This window comes from Suncus etruscus, chromosome 5 (assembly GCF_024139225.1).
Source record: "Suncus etruscus isolate mSunEtr1 chromosome 5, mSunEtr1.pri.cur, whole genome shotgun sequence".
NCBI classification, from domain to species: Eukaryota; Metazoa; Chordata; class Mammalia; order Eulipotyphla; family Soricidae; genus Suncus; species Suncus etruscus.
This window is the reverse complement of record NC_064852.1, coordinates 31,181,834-31,207,588: the sequence shown is the minus strand read 5'-3', so window position 1 is coordinate 31,207,588 and position 25,755 is coordinate 31,181,834. Positions and strand designations below refer to the sequence as shown.

The following is a 25,755-nucleotide window of genomic DNA, read 5'->3' as shown; positions in this document are numbered from 1 at the left end:
TTTTGTGGTTTTTGGGTCACACCCGGCAGTGCTCAGGGGCCACTCCTGGCTCCATGCTCAGAAATTGCTCCTGGCAGGCACGGGGGACCATATGGGACGCCGGGATTCGAACCGATGACCTTCTGCATGAAAGGCAAACGCCTTATCTCCATGCTATCTCTCCGGCCCCCTTAGATATGTTTTTGGACCACACCCTGAGGTGCTTCTGAAGCATAAGTGGTGTTAATTCTAATCAAACAAAACTGCGCTCAGCCTTTCCTGCTATCACGGAGGCCTTAGGCTTCACCTTTTATTACTCCCACATGCCATATTTAGCTGGTTTCATAAACATATTTCAGGGAAGGGTGTTGGTATTCTAAAAGGTAAGGATTAGCCAGCAGCTGGTGGTGTTGAACTGTCATGTCACTAAGATGGAAAATTCTTGCCTTGAAAAAAGCCTTCTTGGGAGAAAGCGATTCACAACTGACATCCAGTCCAACCTTAAAGGAAAAAGAACAACAACAACAACAACAACAAAAAGAAAATCCAATAACAAAAATAAAGAAATCCAAAACAAACAAACAAAAAATGCAACAAAAAAAGAGCCATTTCCACTGCATTTCCAGTGAGTTCAGAGCAAAGGCCGAAATGAAAAAAGTGGGTGAGAAAAACACACATTCAATTTTGCAAGCCACCAGGGCAACCCCCCGCCCCCTTTCCAGCGAGACTTGGGGGGGCATCCAGAAGTCTGAGCAACACGGAGCACCTTCGCCTCAGGCACAGAGCTAGCTTGCAAACTAGACTGGCAGGCGCCTTTCGAGTCACCTACTCAGGTACCGGCTGAACAGGGAGTTGCATGGGCCCCTTCGCAGACCAGGCTGGGGAGAATCAGCCGCCTTAGCGGCCTTTCCCGTCAGAGCCTGGAGAGCGACTGGGCCCGGTCGGGCGCTTCAAAGAACCTTGACAGTTCCGAGCCGGTTTCTCCAGCGCGCTGGAGGCGGCACGCATGCGCACAGGGTCACGCGCTCCCTGAAGGGGCGGGCCGGCGGCCGAGTGGTGGGAGGGGGCGGAGGGAGCAGCGAGGGGGCCGCTGTCATTCGTGGTCCGGGTGGCCACCCTTCGCTACGCCCCGACGGTTCCGGCTCTTCCCTCTAGGCGCCGCAGCCTCCGCGGCCGAAGGGGCCCTCACCATGGTGCTGGAGTCGGTGGTCGCCGACTTGCTGAACCGCTTCCTGGGGGACTATGTGGAGAACCTGAACAAGTCGCAGCTGAAGCTGGGCATCTGGGGCGGTAAGCCCAGTTAGCCAGGCAGTCAGGCAGGGCTGGGAGGTGGGGTGGGGGCTCCTCCAGTCCCTCCCTCCTTCCCTCTCCCTCCCTCAGCCTCTGAGGTTGGGGGGCGTCTTGTCAGACCTGCGCACCTCGTGCCCCGCGCCCCGTGGGCCCTGGAGTGTCACGAGCCTGACAGACGGACAGAGGCGCCCCAGACGCCCTCAGGGCTGGGGCGTCGCCCAGGTCCCTGGGGCCGCAGTCTTGTTTTGCTCCAGACTTTGGGGGCGCTGGGAAGGGATCCTAATAAGTCATTTTTGGGGGGGGTGTCACACTTCTGGGGCTCGTGCAGAAATCTCTCTGAGCATTTTCAGTTGCCCTCCAAGGCAAACCCCCCCTACCTCCTCGTCCCAAGTTTCCCTTCCCCTTTTGCTTGCAAGGGTTCTAGGGGCCCCCCCAAGGGTGCATCTGACCCCCACACCACGTGCTATTCAGCATTATTTTTGCAACCAAATTTAGGAGGAACTAAGGAGCTAAGGGTCATCTCATGCAGGCCATATTTTTGTGTTTTTGGTTATTTATTTATTTTTTGGTTTTGGGGCAACACCCATTGACACTCAGTCAGGGGTTCCTTCTGGCTATGCGCTCAGAATTCGTTCCTGGTTTGGGGTGGGGGGACCCTATGGGACTCCAGGGGGGAATCGAACCATGTGGTCCGTCCTAGGCTAGCATGGGTAGATAGATTCTATCTTACCCCTGGCACCACCGCTCTACGCTCTCTGGCCCTAACAGGTTGCATTTTTGCAATGAGAATATTTGGAATATACGCAGTTCAGTAAAATGTCCTGGTAGACTTAGTTTTTCCTGTTTTCTTTTTTTGCTTGCATTAAAAAAAAAGATGAAAACACACACAAAAAAAGACATCTGGCTTCCAAAATATAGTCTAGGTGTCCCCGCGGGCCATTTGTTGTTGTTGTTGTTGTTTATTTACAAGATCCATGGTAGGGAACCTTTAATGCTACCCCGGAATCGCCTAGGAGGAGGCTGGAGCTCAGTAATTACTCATTTTTGATTGGTTGGGCGTGGTTTGAGTGGCAGTACTGTTGTGCCCCTGCTCTGCGAGCTCTCTATCCACCCTGGGTGTGATGCAAGAGAAAGGACCCAGGAAGAAAGGGGGCATCTAAAAGAATGAAATGTCCGGTGCCCTCTGCAGGGATCAGAAAAATCCTTCACAGGCTTCTGCTAGTAGAAGCCATTTCTTCTTGCAAACCTTTGCAATCTGAAAAAAGCACTGCGAGGTGATCTGGGTTCTTGACTATTAGCTTTCATGTGCCACGATTTTATTGTAAACGAATCGAAAAAAAAATCCAGGTTATTCAATATTCAATATTCAATATTCAATATTTCTCTGTAATCCTAAGTAGTTGTTCTCTTTTCAGATTCATAGGATATCCTCCTCTCTCCAGCTTTAAATAAAGTTTATGGGAATGCTGACGATTTCTTATCAAATCTTTCTTTTTCCTTAAGATTAGGGTTGGAGTAGGTTTACTCTAACTGTATTTCCAGCCAGTGCTCTGTGACTTCAGTTATCTAGGTTTTTATTATGAGATTGCGATACACTCCCGGAGGATGTGAATTTCTCTCAAGGCAGCAATGAGGATGCCCTAGTTTTATTTTACTTGGTGTTGTTTGGGTTTCCTAATTGATGCTCAGGAGCCTGGGAGTCTCTCCCAGATGGTCTTGGTTATGCTGACCCATGGCACAGGCTGGAGGATAGATGGATTTAAGTGGAACCCTTCTGTTCTGAGGAAAGGTGCTTGTGGGCCTCAGGGCCACACCCAGGGTTCCTGGAGCCTCCTAGGCTGCACCCAGCGGTGCTGGGATCCAGCAGGGCTTGGTTATCTGTAAAGTACAGTCTTAACTTTTGTGGCTTCCTTTTGCTCAAAATGTACTTTTAGATCATTTCTCCCTCCTCTTTTGGTGAAATTTAGGGAATGTGACTTTTTCTTTCATATCATGTACTTCTTTTGAGAAATAGTATTATTTCCTAATAAGAGGCCTGGGCAAATAAAAATCCATTTCCTTTAAGTAATTGTTTTCAGCCAAGGATTCCCTCTGTTTTTTTTTTTTCCTTAACTCCCAACTGTGCCAATTATTTTTGAGATTATAATAAAGGAAGCAAGACGTTGTGAATTTTTATGGTTATTGTGCAATGTACATACAACAGTAGTTCTTTAAAATAAAAAGGCAAAACATGTGAGTTGACTGTATTAGTTGAAATATTGCCAAAGAGGTTTATCTTTTAGGGGGTGGCTATGCTCAGGGCTTCTTATTTCTATAATGTCAAGGGTCAGGGATTTTGGGTGCTTCGGTGGTGTAGAGGTGAGGACTATGTATGTATCTAAACCACAGAGCCAACAACACTGCAGCCATGGGACCTAAATTACAATAAGCCAACTGAATATAAAGCTGTTGAGGACATAAACTAGGGTTGGGAGGGAACCCAGGCATATTGATAGAGGGAATTTTACTCTGGTGGTGGGATTGGTGTTGGAATATTGTATGCCCGAAACTCTATCATGAACAACTTTATAGTTCATGGTGCCTTAATAAAAAAGATTAAAAATTCATCATAAACTTGGTACAGTAAGTGTGGGAAGATTGACTTAATTTCATCTACTAAGTAGCTCATATGGCATCTGTGATTTTGGCAAGTTATATAAAGAACTGAAAATTTTATATACTCCTATTTGAAAGTATTTGCTTTAGCAGATAAGGCTCATATGCGATTGCGCTTAGCTTTTAAAGTTTTCTTGTTAAAATTTCATATCTGGAGAAAGAGAAACACTGAACTTGTTTGGCACAGCAGATGTTGCTGTTCTTTGGAGTAAATGGAGAATGAAGCTGATCCCTTAGTGCGGCAAAAGTATCTTACCTTCAGTGCCTTTGGTTTTGAGGATATCTAAAATTTTCTGAGATCTTTTTGCTTGTCACAGTGAAGGGGCATGTTTGGTTCTTGGTCAGTATTCCTAGATGTCAGGAAAACTCCTATATTGTAGAATTATTTAACCCAAACTATTGTTGAGAAATCCTAGCTCAAAGAGAAGAATGAGATTGTTTCCTGAATTTAAAGGACCCCCTTATAGGATACAAATAAGTTTAAGCAGGTGTAGAAAGGACCTAAAGAAAGCATATGTAGCACCAGATTTAGTATTTAGGAGATAAACATTTCTTAAGAAGTGGCTGTAAGATCTGTCTCTTCTGGGATGATACCAGGAAGTAGTTTTCAGAATTACAAAGTTGTGTTCACGTAGTTTGAAGACCATCACTGTGTGACTATAGTTGTAGACATTCATGCATTCATATTGACACCCACAGTCAAAAGGCAGGGTGAGGATCGAGAGGTTCTTGGAATGTCGTTTTTATCCCAAAATGGAGGAGACTTCAGTCTTCTGGGATTACTGAATTGATCGAGGGAAGCAGCCTTGGGTGCAGTTGTAGGGTTTACTGTTCTCTTAAGGAAGATAGTTATTAACAGTGAGGGGGGCACTGAGTAATTTCTTTTCTGAAAGGGTATGCCCTACTGACAGGTCATTTAAATTTGGGAACCTCTGGTCTAGAATAGGGAAGTGTGCTATGGATTTTGCCTTCAAATTAGAGGAGAAAAAACCAACAGCAAAAACTTTTGTTTTAAAATAAAAACTTTCAGTGATTGGTGCACATGTGTTAGCTGGTGTCACGTCACTCTCATCTACTCTTAGAGATGTGGGTTGTGTACTGGGGCTCTCTCCAACTTAGGGGAAGACTGCTCTTCCTTGAGCTCCTTTTTTATCCTTTCCCTCTCCTTCCTCAGTACCTCTAAATAAAACCTGTTTTAACTTACAAAGAAAAATAAGCTTTTCAATAATGTCAAGCGTGTGTGTGTGTGTGTGTGTGTGTGTGTGTGTGTATGTGTGAAAATACATTTTCTATGTATTTTTTTGACAGTGATTTAAAAAAGACTAGAGAGATAGTGCAAGGTTTAAGGTACTACTTGCCTTGCATGTGACTGATCTTCATTCACTTTCTGATACCACAGACCATACAGGAATGATCCCTGAGTACAGAGCCAGAAAAAAGGGGTGGTCCCCAAACTAAAACAAAGCAAACAAAAAGACAAAAAGTTCTTGTGTCATAGAAAACTGAGACTTTAATGGCTTCTGAGCAGAAGAACATTGGACCAGGAACTCCAAGTGCTGTTGGGGTGCAGATACCACTCCTACCTGTGCTCCTTGGCAGGCAGATCCATTGATTGCCCATGCCATTTGGTGCTGGGACCCCAGGGCCATGCCTGCTGGACTGAGGTGGAGCCTGTTGAGCTGGGATCCAACTTGGGTTCTCTGAGCTACAGCATTTTTGTTCTTATACCTCAGTTTCCTTATCTGTGCAACAAAGAAATAATACTGTGTTTATGGAATAGAAAAAGCCTTTGTATTATAGTTGTTACATTTTTTTCACCATACTGATAGTAATAGTGTGATAAGCCTAGCAAAGGCCAGTGTTTTTCTTGGCTTTATTTTATTTTCAAGTTTGTTTCAGAAATTGTTAATTTACAGCTTTAATAGTGAGATAGTTTTGTGTAGAAATAAAAAACCTCATTCTAGACTTTTCTTTTTTATTTTACTATTATCATTTTTAAAAAAAATTTTGGGCCATATCTGGCAGTGTTCGGGGCTTACTCCTGGCTCTGTGCTCAGAAATAATTCCTGGCAGGCGGGGGTTGAGGGAGAGGGATAGATGGGATGCCAGAGATTGGACCCAGGGGATCAACTGCATGCAAGGCAAACCCCTGCCTGCTGTGCTATCTCTCTATCCACTAAACCTTTTTATGTTCTAAGTTTATCAAAAGGAAGAGAAAAACCTAATTGACTTGAAGACACACTTATAAATCATACATGTATTACTTGCCAACTAGTGTGAGGCCACATTATTAAGGGTTCAGAAAAGTGCTGTATGTGTGTTGTGGGCTCTGCAGGTAGGAAGTTTGCTTTTTTACCATTTTTTTCCTTACAAATTAGTTTCAAGAGGTAAATTTCATAGCCCTTAGCTATTTGATGTATGTCTTGGAAAAATATGTGCTGTTTTTTGTTTTGTTTTGTTTCTCTCTTTTTTTTTTTCAGGTTTCTAAGTTATGCTCAGGAAGCCCAGTGGTTCAGTGGTTCTTGGCCAGCCAGAACAGAGTTTAGTGTTGGGGCCCTTGGGTACATTGTTGCTCTGAATCCTGTGGTACTGCCTATAACAAAGCTATCCCAGTGGGATTTAGGGACATCTGTGTTGGACCTTCCCATTTCACAGCCAGCATCCTGCTAGGCTGGTACCTTATCCCTTATATTATCTCACTTACCTCTGGGATTTTGTTGTTTTAAAAGTAAAGAGTATTTGAAAGATATGCTCCAGTGGTTTGTTTGGTTTAGATAGTTGTTTCTTTTTTCTGGGCCACACCCAGTGATGCTCAGGGTTTACTCTTGGCTATGAGCTCAAAAAATCACTCCTGGCTTGGGACACTGGAGATCGACCCGAGGTCCATCCTGGGCAGCCGCATGCAAGGCAAGCGCCCTACCACTATGCTATTACTCCAGCCCTGTGGTTTAGATAGTATTTCTTCAGTGTAGAGCTTTCACTCTAGTTGTTGACTGCAGAAAAATCCTGCTTTTAGAATTCAACTATTCTCCATTCTTTTCGTTGGATGATTCGATAGTCTGTAGTGTGCTGGATGCAGGTGTGGCAACCTGAGCCAGGAATAGGAGCCAGCTGGAGAGCCTGCAGTTTTCTCACTTCTGCAGACAGATCCTGTGCTGGTTCCAACCTGTCCTTCACCCACACTTGATGCTTCTCCATTAGCTGCCAGATGATGTTGAAGCAGAGAAGAATTGCGATTCCATCCACATTACTATCTGTTTATGTGGATCTAGCTATCTTCTGATAACTAATATTTTTTTCCTCCCTCTAATCACACCCAGTGGTGCTCAGGGCTTACTCCTGGCTCTAGCTATCTACTGGTAGGGATCATTACTGGCTCTGTGCTCCTTACTGGAGGGAAGCAAGGAACTGTATGTGGTACTGAGGATTGAACTTGGATCAGCCACGTGTAAGGCAAGTGTCCTACCAGTTGTACTATCGTTCTTGCTCCACTGACCCTCTATTTTTTGGTTGTTAAGTAAGAGGATTGGATAAGCCATCGCTTCTTACCATGACTCTTAGCAGTCTGAAGAAGGCCAGGATAGTGAGACTTCCCTTTAAGTGAGAAGTGATAGTTGGATAAATTAGACTTTTTGTTCTTCAATTAATCTTAGTGAGCAGAGTGAGCCAGCTATGAAACTACAGGATAAGCATAGTTCTATCATCATGCAGCTATTTGTGCATCTAAATCGACTATGTCAGTATGTTGTCTTAGTAGGTAGCAATAGAGTGCAAGAAGATGTAGGCCTCTTTGCTTTTTCACTTTCCCACATCAAATATTGTAAGATCTTAGTATTTTTAAACTTGCTGAAGAGTTTATTATTTTTATTATATTTGTTGTTATTCTTTCCTTCAGCCCACATTTAGTATACTGAAGACCATATTTCTCATTGGGTTTGTCTTAGAGCTATGCAATAGAGATGAGAAATCTCTGACCATTGTGATATTCAATACCACAATGTTCAATACTATTGTATTTAGACTCAGTTACTCTTAATGAGAACTGTACTTGACATTTAAATCAAAAGCACTTTTCCATGTTTAAACAGCACCACAGATTAAAAATTCACCTCATTGCTAGATATAGAACTAGAGGCTGGTTCCTTTAGAACTGATCTGCTCATGACTCAGCCACATGCATCACTCTTTAATGAGGTCCCTGAGGTGTGCTCATAAAGGAGTGAATTCAGAGACAATATGGCAGTTCTTCATTTCCTTTGCCAAGATTTTTATTTTAATGGGGAAATGGAAAAAGAGTCGATTGTTTCCCTTTCTCGCCTTTCCCTCTGGAGGCTGAGTCCCTGCAAACTACTCTTTTAGCACTTGGGAGAGTGATTGGGATTAAGTAGACAGATTCAGCCAAATGCTTCACACTAGTCTCATATTTAGTATTTTTCACTAAAACACTCATTCAAATAATTTGTTATCTGCTGGGGTAAAAACTAACAACTACTGAGTCATAATTCAAAAGCTTCCAGCCTTGGAATATGAATGTGTCTAAATTGATTCAAATAGTATTTTTTTTGTTAGGAATATATGAGGGTAATTGTAAATGAAAAATAGGTACATAGAACAATAGATTATTTTTGTCCACTGTGTTTATAATCTGTAACACTAGTTTTATGGATTAAAATATAAACATTGTGTTTATTGGTTAGCCTTTTCATTTTTAATCTCTGCTTTGGATGATTCTCTGGTTTATGTTAAGAACATTGTTGTCCAGCCAGGCTGGGGTCAAAAATTCTATTTTGGCTCTGCTACTTATTAATCATATATCTTTGATTTAACCTCCTGACCTCTTCTGCGTTTAGTTTCTTACTAACAAAGTGAAAGGGGAAGTAGTTCTAAATTGTAACTTGTGAATTTCTATCTTAAAAAGGACTGTAGTTTTTTTTTTTTTTAAAGAACTAAACTGATATTTCTCACCTCACCTCTTGTTTTTGGCTGACGTTCTTCTTGCTGGTTATCCTCTGAATCTGGATTTACTCTTCTGGTTCTGTATTTGACTTTTTGTTTCTGGATTTTTTTTTACCCTTTTTAATGCAAAGACCAAACAGACTTGTGGGTTATACAGACTTCTGTGTTGGTCCAGAAGCCTTTGTTAGCATTAGCTTATAAGACTGTTTCTTCCAAGCAAGGCCAATTCTCTGCCCTTTCTACTCTGTGTGGGGAGATAGTGTGATGGTCTGAACACAGCATCAGGAATAAGGGGCTTGGAACCCTGACTTCAGGGCTTTATAGGTGGATATTGTGCACTCACAGGCCAGCTTCATCTTTTGGCTTTAGCTCCTCTGTCTGTGGAATTGCCATCCAGGGTTCAGAGTTCTGGGGGCAACTCTGATGATATGTACCAAGCTCTCTCTGCCATGGAATGAGGTGCAATTCAAGCACAGCAGTGCTGATGGGGCAAACTGTACTGTGCTAACCCACAGGATAGCAGGAATCCAACTTGGGGCCTACTTGCTTGCAAGATTAAAACTCTGAGCCATTCCTCTGGCCTGAAGCCTTAGTTATTTTTCCTTGACATGTGTGTCCTTCTTCCAGAAGGTGTGAGAATTAAACTATGCAGAGATCTGAGAGTTTTATTTTTTGCCTTCCATTGTGGGGTCCACATCCTGGGCTGATGTGCAAGGCATGTATGTTGATACTTGATTAGTATCTACCACCAGGTTGCATCCCCAGCATCTTTAAGGCATGTTTAAAATGCAATTTAACCCAATCAGGTTAACTTTCCTGAGCACTTACTTTGAAGCGAGTCAGTGAAGAATTGGGAATTTCAGACTCCGGTGTTGAGTGCCATAGGAGTGGTTTAGCTCAGCCTCTTTGTTTTTACAGGAATTACCACAGGGAGCTGACACCCACACTATATGTTTCAGATTTATTTTGTAAAGCATTAAATATTATATTTTGGGGCTTAGGTAGATTTGTTCTATATTCTGTCAGTTTATTGTTTGGTCTTCATTAAACATTATTTTTGTTTGTTTTTGTTTTTGGGTCACACCCAGCAGTGCTCAGGAGTTACTCCTAGCTCTACGCTCAGGAATCACTCCTGGCAGGCTCGGGGGACCATATGGTATGCCAGGATTCAAATCACTGACCTTCTGCATGCAAGGCAAACGTCTTACCTCCCCATGCTATCTCTCTGGCCCCTTGTTTGGTGATTATTAATAAATATATTAACTTGGTTATGATCTGTTATTATATAGCCACCATTTCTTTTTATTTTTTTAAAAGGGTGTCTCCAACTCTCTTTGTCTTGGAGTATTCACTAACTTTATGGATTTCTTTGCATTTCAATTCTCTGATTCATCCGCAGAGATTATTAGATAAATTTTGATCCATGAATTACCTTTTATAAAAAATGTTATTATTGATCAGTGTTTTTCAGCCGCTCCCTCACCATGGCGCCCTTCTGATCTTGTTTCCTTTCTCTGGCCATTTTGGTCCCCTGGCTGCCCACCCCCCTTCCATTTATGTAATTTTTCACCTGTGCCTTCCTTGGAATATCCACTCACAGAGGGTCTATGGATCCTGGCTGAGAAAGGCTGGTCTGGTCACATGGTTGCTGTAGATAAAGTCAGTGTTTGTAGTTTGATGGGCAGTTAATGTCCTCTCCACCACCACAGTGCCCAACACCTTAGAAACACTTCAAGATGGGCTTTGAAACTTAGTGTAAACCTTTGCCCACGTGTGCTGATCCAAAGACTTTCTAGCTTGTTACTGAAAATCCAGAATCACGACCAGAATCAGAACCTCATGGACTGCACTTGTTGCTCCCTTTTGTCCTTGTGGTCATTTGTCCCTTACAAAGGACTGTCACTGGGGCTGGAGAGATAGCACAGCAGTAGGGTATTTGCTTTGCACGTGGCCAACCCAGGACGGATGGTGGTTCAATTCTCTGCATCCCATATGGGGCCTTGAACGTGTCAGGAGCGATTGCTCAGCACAGAGCCAGGAGTAACCCCTTAGCGCTGCTGGGTGTGACCCCCCCCCCAAACAAAACAAAACAAAAAACAGGACAGTCACTTTTTAGAATGTTTTTAACTGTCTTTTCGGCTTTCTTGGGACATTTGGGGTGAAAGAAATATCTGGTTTAGTACCTTCTTGCTGGCAGAGTTTAGTATCCCTATCTCCCTCCAGTTAGTCATTTGTTCCTTTGTGTTCTTAAAGATAAGATGCAAATATTTACGCTCTACCAGTTTTTCAGGAACTTCCTATGATCTTTTTATGCTCTTAACCCAGTTTTTCAGACCATTGTAGTGAAGTTGTTTGCATGTATATGTATGCATTATTATTCTGAAAAATAAAAATAAAAGGAAATTTGAATTTTTTTTTCAGTATTCAATTAAATATAAAAATTTTTTTTTTTTTGGTTTTGGACCACACCCAGTGGTGTGTCAGAGGCCTGTCCTCTGGCAGGCTCAGTGGACCACGTGAGACCATTTGGGATTTAAGGACTCGAGCTTAGGTTGACCATGTATAAGGCAAATGTTCTACTAGACGTGTTATTGCTCAGGCCTCAAATGGTTGATTTTTTTTTAAAGCAGTGACTTTCTTTTTGTCGTATAAATTATTCAAAACAATCTAATTTCTGGCATCATAGAATAGAAAGTGAAACTCTTGCACGTGGATCTGGCAGAAAATCATCTGAGTATAAAGGGATTATATACTTTTTACCTAGGTGTCTTAGGTAAAGGCATTCATTTATTGGCTGAATGAATAAATAAGTCAGTTTTTATTGGCTGAATGAATGTATTTTTGCCATGCTGTTAATCTGAACTTCCCTTTTCTTTGTATTAGTTTTAGAGACTCCTCCTTTAGTGCAAATAATTCATCTTCATTCTTATTTCCTTGTTCTTTTTACTATGTATTAGATAACATTCACACTTTTCAGAAAGGAAGTAGCATTTGTTTGCTAGAGTGAACAGCAGAAATGACTTTTTTTGAATGTCTATAGGTTAAGTTAATAATAAATAAAGGAGAAATCTATGTAAAATATACTAGGTCAGATTTTACATTAGAATTTTCCTTTTTTTAAATTTCATTTCTTATTGTAATTTGTGTAGTTTTTTGGGGGGGCTGAGAAGGATCACACACAGTACTGTTTTGAGGCTTTTTCAGACAGTATGCTTGGGTTTAGCAGTGTATGGATAGACTATGGGATAGAACCATCAGGGATAGAACCTAGGTATGTTTTTTTCCTGTGTGCAAAGCATGGGGTCAGCACCATTAGCTGCTTCTTTGCCCTCGTATGATACTTTTAACATAAAAGTATCATCTGATTGATGTAAAATCTAAAAATACTGGAGAACATTAATTAAAAAATACCTTTCTTTAACCTATCTCCCAGTGATCATCCCTATTATCTCTTTGTGTCATTCAGTCTTTCTAAATATATCTAACTGTTGGCCACATTGGAATCTGTCATATTTCACCTCTTAAATATCATCTATTAATCTTAGTAAAGAATAAGACTATCATTAAGCAAATGCTTTTTAATCAGGATATTACTTTTTATGCACATTATGTTATTAACAATTGTTTAGTGGAAAAGTGCATATGATGCAGCTCATTGTCATTAGAACTCATGTTGATGTCTGACTCATTAGTTGAGGATCATTGGATTGAGTAGCCCAAACTGGTGAATGAGTTTGCATATCTCTGGATGAGCTTTTTGCCTTGTGGAATTAGTCTAGATTCTTCCAGTATACACTTGGCTCTGTGCCAGTCATTGTGGGTTTGAATGGAATTTCTGTGGGAAATAAATTCGATTTTACTATTTTATGGTTGGTTCCTGGGAGGACCTTATACCTGTCAATCATACACTTTTCTAGTCTTTATCCTACCCTCCCACCTGCAAGCATTTTTTTTGTATAATTCATCATCTAGCAGGGGAAAATGTTCAACTTTTATAAACTCTTGTACATATTTAACAATTTTATTTATTACTACATTTATTTTCCCTTATCCCACATGATGCTTAGGGATTATGTTCTGAGATGGCTTGGTATCATATGAGTACCAGAGATGGAATCTGTATTGGCGGTATGCAATGCAATCCAACCTTACCCCATACTATCTCTCCAACTCAATGCAGAACATTTCTTTCTCTTTTTGGGGGTGTCCATTCCTGGTGGTGTTCAGGATTTACACTGTGGTGAGAAATCACTTTTGACAGGGGATGGGGAACATATGTGATGCCCAAAATTGAACCTCTGTTGGCATGTACATGGTAAGCTCGTTAAGCCCTGTTCCATCTCTAGTCCCTTCTACCTATAGAGGAAATTTTGTTTCAGATGCTGAAAATGTCAGTTTATCATAATTACTTTATCACTGGTAGCTACACCTAAATCTAGGGTGGCATCCTCCATCCCACCATCAGTCAACCTCTTCAGGGGCAGACTTGCAACAATCACTAAAGGGTGGTTGAGTATATTGTGTCATTTCTCATGCTAAAGGAACTTTGCCTTGCCATTCCACTTTAAGAAATATTACTTTATTTAAACACCATGTTTACATGATTGTTCTTAAGAGAGTTTTTCCCCCCATGGTTACAAAGTTATTGATGATTGAGTTTCAGTCATATAATGTACAACACCCTTCAATGGTACACATTTCTATATTTTTTTTCATTTTTGGTTTTGGGTCACACCCAGCGAAGCTCAGGGGTTACTTCAACCCCCTGCATCCCATATGATGTCTTGAGCCTTCCAGGAGTAATTTCAGAGCACAGAGTCAGGAGTAACCCCTGAGTACCAATGGCTGTGACCCAAAAACCTTATATAGCTACTAAGCTCTTCTATTTCTTCCTTCAAAACCAGTATTTCCTTATTGAATTTTACTCTGGTTGATCTATCCAGAGGTGACACAACCATGTTGATGTCTCCAGCTACTACCGACTTGCTACTTATGCCTTTTTTCATGTATAGTAGCAATTAACCATGTTGATGGCTCCAAATACTATTGTCTTGTTATTTATGTCTTTCTTAATGACTATTAGTAATTTTAAGTATTTTTCTGGCCCCTAATTGAGTGCATATATGTTTATGAGTATGATTTCTTTCTGATGTATATTTCCCTTGATTATTAGGAAATGATCTTTTAAAGCCTGAAGTCTATTTCATCTGATATGATCAGCCCAGCCTTTTTAATAGAGTTGTATGCTTGAAACATTGTCCTTCAGCCTTTTACTTTGAGTCTGTATTTGCTCTGATTATTCGAATGTGATTTTTTTTTTTTGCAGATAGCAAAATGTTAATTTAATTTTCTGATTCTTTTTGTCACTCTTTGTCTTTTAGTTGATGCATTTAGCCCATTGACATTGAAAGAGATGATTGTGCTGGAATTTTGTTCCATCTTTTTGTAGAAGTTGGATGTGTTTTTGAGTTTTTTTTTTACCTTAAAGCATCTTTCCTTCATTTCTTCTTTTAAGGTTGTTTTTGAGTCAAGTTTCTGAGTCCTTGTTTATCTTTGAAACTGTGTATACTTCCTTCAAATCTGATTGAAAGTTAGGTGATGTATACCTGAGTCAAGTATTCTTGGTCAGGCATTTATTTTATTGAGTTCTTTTTTCACTATATCTTGCCACTGATTTTGGGTTAAAAGGTTGCTTTTAAGAAATCTACATATCTTAAGAATGCTTCTTTGTATGTAATTTTCTTTTTGATTTTGTTGTTTTTAGTATTCTATTTTTTTTAATCATTGTGGCTAGCATGTGCCTTGGCATACTTTACTTTTTTTTTTAAGCTGGTACTCTTCAAGTATAAATACTTTTATCTTTTAGTTTAAACTTTCTCATATGTTTTTGATCTCCCAGGCAGAGTTAGATGGTCCTTCATGGATATCTTGTACATGATATTGTTGGAATGGTAGTAGGTGATTTCCAGGATTTTAGAAACCTTTTTCCAGCTAATCTGTGCACTCCTCAATGGCAGAACATTTGCTCACATCATTGTTTGTTTCCAGTAGCTCATGGCATATGCTTAATTAGCAGGTATTTGAATTAATTTGCGATTGGGAGAAAAGCAAATGGCTAAAAATGGTATAATCAAATTAAATAAATTTTTTTAAATTTGTTATTACATTCCAAGATATTATGAAGAACTTAATTGAAAAATACTTGCTAGAGAATGGGAATTTTAGGATTAAAAAGTGTTATGAATGATTCAGAAAATATTAATAATATTAATACTCATATTTAATGATGAAGCTATAGTTTTATTAATGTTTAGAGAGTTGGTTGCATTTAAATGAAACAAAATCTCTGCTTGTTTTATGTGGACAAGAATGTTTGTGTTTTTTTGTTTGTTTGTTTGTTTTTGGGCCACACCTGGCAGTGCTCAGGGGTTACTCCTGGCTATCTGCTCAGGAGTAGCTCCTGGCAGGCACGGGGGACCATATGGGACGCCAGGATTTAAACCAACCAACTTTGGTCCTGGGACAGCTGCTTGCAAGGCAAACGCCACTGTGCTATCTCTCCGGCCCTGAATGTTTGTGTTTTATACCAACCAATATAGATATAGAGTTTAAAATTTGAATCTTACAATAATATCATTATGGTTTGATATTTATGATACTACATCTGAATAGACTTAAGAAAAACTGGGTTAAAAAACATGAGAATCAGAATGATAATTATTGGAAAGGTAGGCCACTATAATTAAGGAAGAATCCTGGGTTATAGAAAAATTAATCTTTCCCAGAAGTGAAAAAACCCAAACCTAATAATTATTTATTTATTTTGTGTTTTGGGCCATGTATAGCTGTGCACAGGGGTAATTCTTGGCCCTGCATTTAGAAATCACTCCTGGTGGGCTTGGGGACCATGTAGGATGCCAGAGATCAAACCTAGGTTGGCCGTGTGCAAGGAAAATATCCTACCCATTGTGCTATCACTATGACCCCAAGAAACCTTAAAACTCTTGTCCATATATAGCAACTCTGTTGTGCCAGGAACACTTAAGTTCTTGAAGTTCACCATTGGCTTCTTAGCACTTAGTGCAATACTGTATACTAGTTATATTATACTATTTATCATATTAATTTTGTATTTTGTCTCTCTTTTTTTTTTTTAAGGAAATGTTGCTTTAGATAATCTGCAGATAAAAGAAAATGCTTTGGTAAGTTTTTAAGTTGTGTTGATAGTTCAGTTAACCTTAGAACCTTGGATTACTAGACAGTATGGTGCCAGGTACCAAATAACATAATTAAGTCACTCAGAGAAGTATTACTTGCTTCACTGTTGTAGGAAAATTAGATATAAAAATTTAGATATTTTTCTTTTTTTTTTTTTTTTTTGGTTTTTGGGCCACACCCGGCGGTACTCAGGGGTTACTCCTGGCTGTCTGCTCAGAAATAGCTCCTGGCAGGCACGGGGGACCATATGGGACACCGGGATTCGAACCAACCACCTTTGGTTCTGGATTGGCTGCTTGCAAGGCAAATGCCATTGTGCTATCTCTCCGGGCCCTAGATATTTTTCTAATAGCCAAAATAATATTGCTTAGAAAGTGAAATGTTTTTATTTGATCCAGTTTTACTTTTGAAATATAGTATAATTTAAATTTTGTAATAGACATTTGCTTGATGAAATAATTTTTTCAGAATTATCTATACATATATATTTTAAGTTAATTAAGGCTATGCAATAGTTAATGAGTAACTAAAGACTTACAATATTTTTTGTAATTGTAATCACAGTTAACACTATGTAATATTAGAAGATAAAATAGAATTTTTGAAATCTAGTCCAGTAATTTATTTTTGATACAGAAACAAAACATTTCTCACAGACTTTTATTATACCTATATCGAGACAATTTAACTTATTGACTTAATTAAATAATTAAGAGTGACTTAGGGTCAGCTGGAGAGATAGTATACGGGTATGGAATTTACCTTGCATATACAATCAACTCAAGTTCAATCCCTAATATCACATATGATCCCCCAGACCACAGTAGTGATCCTGATCACAAAGATAAAAATAAACCTTTGAACACTGATGGGTGTAGCACAAAACAAACACAAAAGTGAGTTTATTATTTAACAATATTGGTTTTTATTAACAGTCACATTATGGCTTACTAACCCTACCCGGTCTTGGTCGATTTCCCTGAGATGAGATGTATAATAGGTAGAGTCTTACACCCCTATACTTCATGCCTAGATTAGGGGAAGCTAATTTTTGAGTCCTGAAGATCTTTAGAGATGTCTGTCATAGGTCTTATTACAATGAAAGCAACTTAGCTTCATGCAAAGAGCATGGATCTTACAGTCTTTCCCAGCGCTTCTCAGATGGAGCCACACTCTTGGAAGTGGATAGTTTACAGTTTCTAACTGAAATATAGAGGACCCTGAGTTTATTTTCTACCTTCTGCCAAGATAGAGCTTTTCCTGTTATTCCTGAGAATGCCTTTTGTTTTGTCTGTAAAAAACCTTTTAACTAAAACTGATAATTAGTATTTTCGTTGATTCCTGTTTACCCAGACTGCTTGACTAAGCAGATGGTAAAGTAAATTAATTACTCTAGATGATTGTTACCTACAGTTCTGTGTACTACTTCCCAGATTTAATTTTTGGGTGGGTGAGGGATTGGCCACACCCTGCTGTACTCAGGCTCTGTGCTTTATCATTCCTGGTAGTGCTCAGGGGACCCTTTGCCATCCTGGGGATCCATCCTGGGTTGGCTGTTTGCAAGGCAAGCAAACGCCTTTACCTCTTGTGTTATCTCTGGCTCTAGTTACCAGATTCTTGTTTGAGGGGCGGGGCATAAATGGCAATGCTCAGGGGTTACTCCTGGCTCTGCATTCGGGAATAACTCCTGACAGACTTGGGGACAATTCAGGGGATTCAAGGGATCAAATTTAGGTCTGCCAGGTGCAGTGCAAAACTGGACTAACTGCTGAACTGTCACTCAAGCCCTAGTTACTATATTTCTATAGTATGAATATATGTAAAGATACTTAATAGAAATGACCTTCTGATTGGTTTGATTTTTAATAATTCTAAAAATGGAAGTGAACATTTTGAATGAAATTTATTAGTATTATAAGAATAAAAATGTTACTTTAATCTACCAATGTTTTAGCATGTAGTAAATGAAAATTTATCGTGATTGATCTTGTTAGTAACTGAAGTGAAGACTACTTTGGTAAATACCAGAGAAGTCTGATATTTCTTTTCAGGGAAATTTCAGGGAATATCGAATTTTTTGTTTGTTTTTTTGGGCCATACCCATTTGACGCTCAGGGTTTACTCCTCGTTATGCACTCAGAAGTCACCCCTGGCTTGGTGGGGACCATATGGGATGCCGGGGGATCTAATCGCAGTCAGTCCTAGGCTAGCGCTTATAAGGCAGATGCCTTACCTCCAGTGCCACCTCTCTGGCCCAAAGGGAATATTAAATTATTAAAGTAAGATGTCCTTTACATATTTTTCTTTCCTTTGAAGAGTGAATTGGATGTTCCCTTTAAAGTCAAGGCTGGCCAAATTGGTAAGTACTTCATTGTTCATTTGAGTTTTTCCAGGTCCTCTTAGTCTCCCCTTCCCCATCCATTTAATTTTAAGTATGTTTTTAACTTAACAAAGATATTAGTGGTTCTTGGCTTATACTGATTAGAACTTTCAGAATTCTTATCTGATGTGTTCTCTATGATACATCATTAAAGGGTAGAGAACTGAAGGACATTTGAACTGCATTTATGTCTTCTTAGTGCACCCTGAGGTATTGACAGTTCCTGCTTGGCCTGGTTTATGTCAAGAACCTTATGCTTATGAGGGGGATGCTTCATAGAATCATAAGCACACTTTCGTACTGCATGTTTACAGAAGTCCTAGACTGATGCCACAGGCATTCATTTTTATACCGTCTGGGTTGCCATGTGTCTGTGCTGTATACAAGACTTTGCAGACAGTAATTTGAGAGGCAAAAAAGAATATGATCTTTGTTCTCCCAGAAGTTTTGGAGATTAGGACATAATATTGAAATTGCATTTCTAGAGTCTTGGGTGATTCTAGAAGTTAAGAAATTTTACACTATTAATTATTTACTCAAGAGTCTTGGATGAGTTCTAGAAGTTAAGAAATTTCACATTCATATGTTATTTCAACTAGATTTGTATTGGGAAGAGGCTTTTTAATAGTTCAGAAATGTTCTTTTTTGGTTTTAAAGTACTATAAGAAAGTATAGTACTTTATAATTTCCTTTGAGTTGCTCAGTTAACATCCATCCTTACATAGAAGGAAGCAAAACACATTTGTCTTATGTTTAGTCTCTCTTTTATTTTTGGTTTTTTGGGCCACACCCGGTAACGCTCAGGGGTTACTCCTAGCTATGTGCTCAGAAATTGCTCCTGGCTTGGGGAACCATATGGGACACTGGGGATCAAACCACTGTCTGTCCTAGGTTAGTGCGTGCAAGGCAGACACCCCACTGCTTGCGCCACCTCTCCGACCCCTAGTCTCTCTTTTATTTAATGGAACATTATAATATTACATTTCTTCTTAGGCTAGTATATTGTGATTAAATTTAGGGTCAGTATAGCTAAGTAATTTCCAGAATGTTTTTGGTTGGTTTCTAAGAAGAGTTGAAAATATTTGGGGGTACTTCTGGATTATCCTTAATATTTTGATGTGTAAAGTGAAGTTAATAGAACTGAATTCCAGGTCTTTTGTATGTGTAGGATGAAAATGGAGTAATGTAAGAGAGAGAAGAAAAGTAGTATAAATAGAAGAAAATTATGGGATAAATATGAAGAAAGATTAAATATAAAGAAACATTTCTTCTTTTTGAGTCTTATGCTCACCCCAAAGCAATCAAATACATATGGTGTCTATTAGGTAATCATAAACACAACAGCATTGATTATCGATGTAGGTAGGCAGTCTTATTCTAAAATCTTCAGATAGAGATGACCCACAAGTATGCACATACTAACTTTTAATCTCCCTGAGATTGTTAAGAAACTAAGTAGATTTACTAGCTAAACAATAAATAAGTTTAAAAGGAGAAGCTATGTAAGATTTTAACCCTACAAATAGAATTTCAGGTAAAACCGACTTGCCTGTATAAGCATCCTGGTAAATCAGAAATTTTACTTTGTATTTCATTGTGTTATTTTTTCTAGTTTTTGTATATTTAATTTAGAGAACTCCCTCTAAAATTGAAGGGTATTTGAACTGCATTTATGCCCTCTTAGTGCACCCTGAGGTACTGCCAGTCCCTGCTTGGCCTGCTTTATGTTAAGAATATTTTTATATGAATGTGTCCATGATTTCAAGGGTATGGGCTGTTTATGGTCATTTGCATGCTAACATATATTGGATTCCCTGGGAGTCTGGATCTGCAGCACTGGGAAAATTATAGCTTTATTGGTATGTTATCTAATTGTGATGAAGAATGTATTTTATTTTGGAATATGGAAATGTTTGGGATACTAGGTATTTGAATGGAATAGGTCTGGCAAAGTTGAAGATAGATTGAGTCATTGACTGCCTAGAGATTAGGAAAAGCTGGACTTTAGGAAGAGTCCGAAAGAAATAGGAAGTTGTCAAAGACAGTTTCCTTTCTTTTTCCTTCCTTCCTTCCTTCCTTCCTTCCTTCCTTCCTTCCTTCCTTCCTTCCTTCCTTCCTTCCTTCCTTCCTTCCTTCCTTCCTTCCTTCCTTCCTTCCTTCCTCCCTCCCTCCCTCCCTCCCTCCCTCCCTCCCTCCCTCCCTCCCTCCCTCCCTCCCTCCCTCCCCCTCCCTCCCTCCCTCCCTCCCTCCCTCCCTCCCTCCCTCCCTCCCTTCCTTCCTTCCTTCCTTCCTTCCTTCCTTCCTTCCTTCCTTCCTTCCTTCCTTCCTTCCTTCCTTCCTTCCTTCCTTCCTTCCTTCCTCTCTCCCTCCCTCCTTCCCTCCCTCCCTCCCCCCTCCCTCTCCACTTCGTCTTCCCCTCCCTTCTCCTTCTCTCTCTCCCTTCTAACCCCCTCTCCCTTTTCCTCTCCCTCTCCTCTCTTCCTGTCCTGTTATTTGTAGTCTTCCCTCCAGACCGTAGATTTGAGTGCATGCTTTTTCGGGTTATAGTTTTTCTTTTTTTTTTTTTTTTTGTGGTTTTTGGGTCACACCCGGCAGTGCTCAGGGGTTACTCCTGGCTTCATGCTCAGAAATTGCTCCTGGCAGGCACGGGGGACCATATGGGACGCCGGGATTTGAACGGATGACCTTCTGCATGAAAGGCAAACGCCTTACCTCCATGCTATCTCTCCGGCCCCGGGTTATAGTTTTTCTGTTATGAGTGAAAAGGTTTTGCAGGCTGCTCTTGGAAAGAGTCAACATACAAAGCATGGTTTCTTTTTCTTTTTCTTTTTTTTTTTTTTGTTTTTGTTTTTGGGTCACACCCGGCGGTGCTCAGGGGTTACTCCTGGCTGTCTGCTCAGAAATAGCTCCTGCAGGCACGGGGAAACATATGGGACACCGGGATTCTACCCAACCACCTTTGGTCCTAGATCGGCTGCTTGCAAGGCAAACGCCTCTGTGCTATCTCTCCGGGCCCACATAGCATGGTTTCTAAAAGTGAAAATATGTTTCACTTCTATCAGTTGGCATTTGGAATGTGACCAGTCTAATTGCCTGTAACTCACAGTACTAATCATAAACTCTTGTACCTCATTGTCCTTTTCTAATTAGAGTAGTTTGGCTGATCATCAGGTTCAGTTTCTTGGGTACTCCTTGTGTTTCAGTTGTGTGGTCTTGAAAAGAAAGTGTACAGTGGAGTGGTAGAGATGTGAATCATAGGTATTCAAACCTTCAGCTGTTGGATAGAAGTATCCCACTTTCCATTGTTTACTGACCACCAGAATGGACTTGGATGATTAATTTTCTGCTATGGGACTCAGTTTCCTTTTTGTTGAAATTGGAACAATATCTTCTTTATTCTTTATTTTTTATTTGTGGGTCATACCCAGTGGTGCTCAGGGGTTATTCTTAGCTCTGCATTCTGGGATCACTACTGGTAGTGCTTGGGGAACCATAAGGATGCTGGGGACTGAACCTGTATTGGCCACATGAAAGGTCAGTGTCCTACCCACTGGACCATTTTCCAGTCCTAGTTGCTTTATTCTTTTTACAGTTTTGGAATATTAAATGCAGTGTAGTTTTCAGAAGTTTGGAAAGTATAATGTACAATTTAAATATTTTAGCAGTAAAATATGGAAACTATATTTGTGAGCTCACATTGAGTTATTTTTTTTCTGAGTTATAGACATATACACATGAAGGGTTTTTCTTTTAATAGGAAATGAGTAATGTGTATGTTCTTGAAGTGTTACATAATAAGAATGTGATGTTCAAATTCTGTTGCTTTAGATAAGTTAACTTTGAAGATTCCTTGGAAGAACCTTTATGGAGAAGCGGTCGTGGCTACCCTGGAGGGTTTATACCTGCTTGTTGTCCCTGGAGCAAGTATGTTATTGATGGACTCATGGTGAAATTGAATTCTTACCTGGATTAAGTATCTTAAGCATAGTTTTCAATGTTTACATTTTGTTTTACTGTTTTAATCATATACATGTTTGATTTCACATAGCATTTCTCACGTTGTGTATACAAGAAGGATTCTGTTTTATTTAATTAATTAATTAATTAATTTTTACTGAAACCAACTATGCTCAGGGCTTACTCCTGGCTCTGTGCTTAGGATAACTTCTGGCAGTGCTCAGGGGACCCTATTGGGTGCCGGGAATGGACTTTGTATTGGTTTTGTGTAGGGCAAGATCCCAACCGACTGTATTATCTCTCTAGTCCAGGAGCTGTATGTTTTTCCTTTTTATATAATTATGTAAATAAGTGTATTTACTAATTGCAATTTTACATGCAAATTAACTATATATTTTAGGTATTAAATATGATGCTGAGAAAGAAGAAAAATCCTTGCAAGATATTAAGCAAAAAGAGTTATCCCGAATTGAAGAAGCCCTTCAAAAAGCTGCAGAGAGAGGTAGAGTAAATTTGTCTTATTTATGTATTTTGTATAGGGGCTACACATCTCATGGCATAGACTTGGTCTGTGCTTAGAAGTGACCCTTGTGGTACCAGCTCAGGGCACTCTAGGTGGTGCTGGTAGTTCAGATCCTGAGTATGGTCTCTGGGCAACTTGTAAGGCAAGTGCCTTACTCCTGTATTACTTTGTCTCTGGCAATCTCCAGTTAATTTGTTTTATTTAAAAAGATATAATCTTAAATTTAATTTAATGCATTACTAGGTGGATGCTTTCATTAGCCTTCATAAGCTATAGTTCTAATGTTAACATATTTGAATATTTTGATTATAAATATTTTAATGATTTACAGTTTTGAACCATTGCCCTTCTGTTTTAATCTCACTGCCAGTTTTATTCCCCCTCCGATTTATTTATTATTTATTTATTTGGTTTTTGGGCCACACCCAATGACGCTCAGGGATTATTCCTGGCTATGTGCTCCGAAATTGCTCCTTGCTTGGGGGACCATATAGGACGTTGGGGAATCAAACTGTGGTCTGTCCTAAATCAGCTGTGTGCAAGGCAAATGCCCTACCCTTGCGTCACTGCTCTGATCCCCTCCCATTTATTTTTGAGTCACCTAGTAGTGCCTAGTGGTGACTCCCTGCTTACTGAGAGGAGTCACCCCTAGAGGTTCTTGGGAACCATGTGGTGCCAGGTATGGATCCTGGGTCTGCCATTCGCACTGCCTATTCAGTGCCTTTTGGATAGTCTCTCTCTCCTGTTCTATGTTATTTGGTTAGTTGAGGAATCTGTACCTAATATTTCCTCTGAAGGTCAAGATTTCTCCTGACAGTACTTGGAGAACTTCAGTACTATTTTGGTGGTGCTTGGGGGCCACTTGAATTATGCCTGATGGTGCTTTGGGGCTTATGTAGTGCTGGGCATTGAACCCCAGTCCTCAGCTTGCAAAGCTGCCTTACCACTTACCAGCCACATCCACATGCTGATTTCCTCACTTCTTAGCCAGCATTTTTAGTCTGTTGCTCAGAAGATCGACAGATTTTATAATTTACTGCAAGCCTGTGTGAGTTTACTAGCAGTGTACTGTGGCATTGTGTTTCCATGTGTAGATTTAACAGATATGAAGGTTTAATGTATTAATATAGTCAAGTGAAGTTTGGAAGAAATGACACTGTTACTAGTTTCCTAGCAGGAGCACTTTCTAGTATATTGAGCAATAAAAAAAAAATTAGTTATTTAGATTTTGACCTTACGAACAGCTCAAGTTTGATTTATATTAAAAATGAACCTGCTGATATTTATAGTTTATGGAAAAATATAAAGGCAAAATGGAAACGAGTAGTGTGAGGAATTGAATTTTTTTAAACTTCTAGTTTTCTCTTTTAAGTCAAATTATATTCCAGTACTGAGAATTACTAGCATTTTATTTGACATCGGTATAGTGGCTTCTGTATATGTTTTGTGGCTTCTTTATATATTTCTGTGATACCAGAAATGCAAGCTATATTTCTGTTTGGCCTCCTTTAAAAGGTGTGGCAGTATAGAGTGAAGACTGACAAATTATATTTATAAATACTCATATTTCTTTTCCTAAGATTAAACTACTCACATTTAATTGAGTCACAAAGATATCTCTTTTTAATAGACTTTCTGTTAGAAAAATTTATATTATTCTAATCCTTTAGCCCCAGACATTTTCTCTTACATGTACTTATTATATGTACATTTTACAAAAATTGTTAAGGTACCTAAAGCTATAAAAATAGAAGGAAATTTAAAAAAGCTTGAACTTTTATCCTTTTCAGACTTAAGCATATTTTTTCTTTTTATTGAAGTTTGAGAATCTTTATTTCAATCAAAATGTTTTTTCTATTATTGTATTGTGCCCCAAAAAGCAAAATGAGAATGGTTTTATTTTAGCACTTTAGTGTGATTATTTCTTGTTTACTTTTGATTGATTAGAACATGTAGAATTAATACAACAAATGAGGAGCAAAGCCTGGAAAGCACTAAAATTTTTTTTAATTTTTATTTTTTGAAATTGTTCAGATTAAATGTTTTCTTCACACACATATTTTATTACATGCATTTATTACTAGGTATGCTGACATATACTTAGATATATTGATGTAACACTTCATTATAAAATTATAATGAAATTATACTTTGCTTTTGAGGAAACAAACTCCAACTTTCGTTGTTGTCTTGGCTACATATAACTGCTTGCTTAAAGAGTATTTTAGTTTCCTCAGTGAAGTATAAGAAAAGACACACAATACAGATTTCTGTTTTAGGAGTTGACAATTTATGGATAAAATAGTAATATACTCTATGCCTTAAAGCAAAGCCTCTGACATTTCAGGTGTGAATATTCAATGGTTAGGACTGATGCTTGGGTTTGATGAGAGGCTATTATGGATAATTTGACATATCTATATGGGATGAGTATTTGTAGCAAAAATCTTGTATGAATAAAAATTTTAGGTTAACTAATATTTAACTACATTACAGCTTCTTGGTTAGGAAATTTAAATTTTGTTGGGATAGAACTAAAATTGAGCAAGTGAAACAATTTTAAATTATGACATTAGATTTATCAGAAAGATATTCTGATTGAGATTAACTCAGGAATCAGAAACTATGTTGATAAAGATGGTTTTCCCTGATTGTCAAGAAATATCTTTAATCATACTGACAATATAAAAGTTTTTTTAGTTTCCATGAACAAATCATATTAATATGTATTATTATATGGACAGATCTTGAAATTGACCCTGATTTTTAGATGATTGGAATCTACCTTTATTCATTA

The 25,755-nt window shown here is 39.1% G+C and overlaps 1 protein-coding gene across 1 annotated transcript in view; it reads left to right on the top strand.

Moving 5' to 3' along the window:
- The first annotated feature begins 1,164 nt into the window (after window positions 1–1,164).
- The window catches only part of VPS13C (vacuolar protein sorting 13 homolog C), a 194,194-nt gene continuing 169,603 nt past the window's right edge, over window positions 1,165–25,755 (top strand). Inside the window, 5 exon segments of the mRNA XM_049773747.1 lie at window positions 1,165–1,269; window positions 16,039–16,082; window positions 18,415–18,457; window positions 22,307–22,402; window positions 22,836–22,937. Of these exon segments, the coding sequence (XP_049629704.1) occupies window positions 1,170–1,269; window positions 16,039–16,082; window positions 18,415–18,457; window positions 22,307–22,402; window positions 22,836–22,937 (385 nt within the window). The 5' untranslated portion in view covers window positions 1,165–1,169.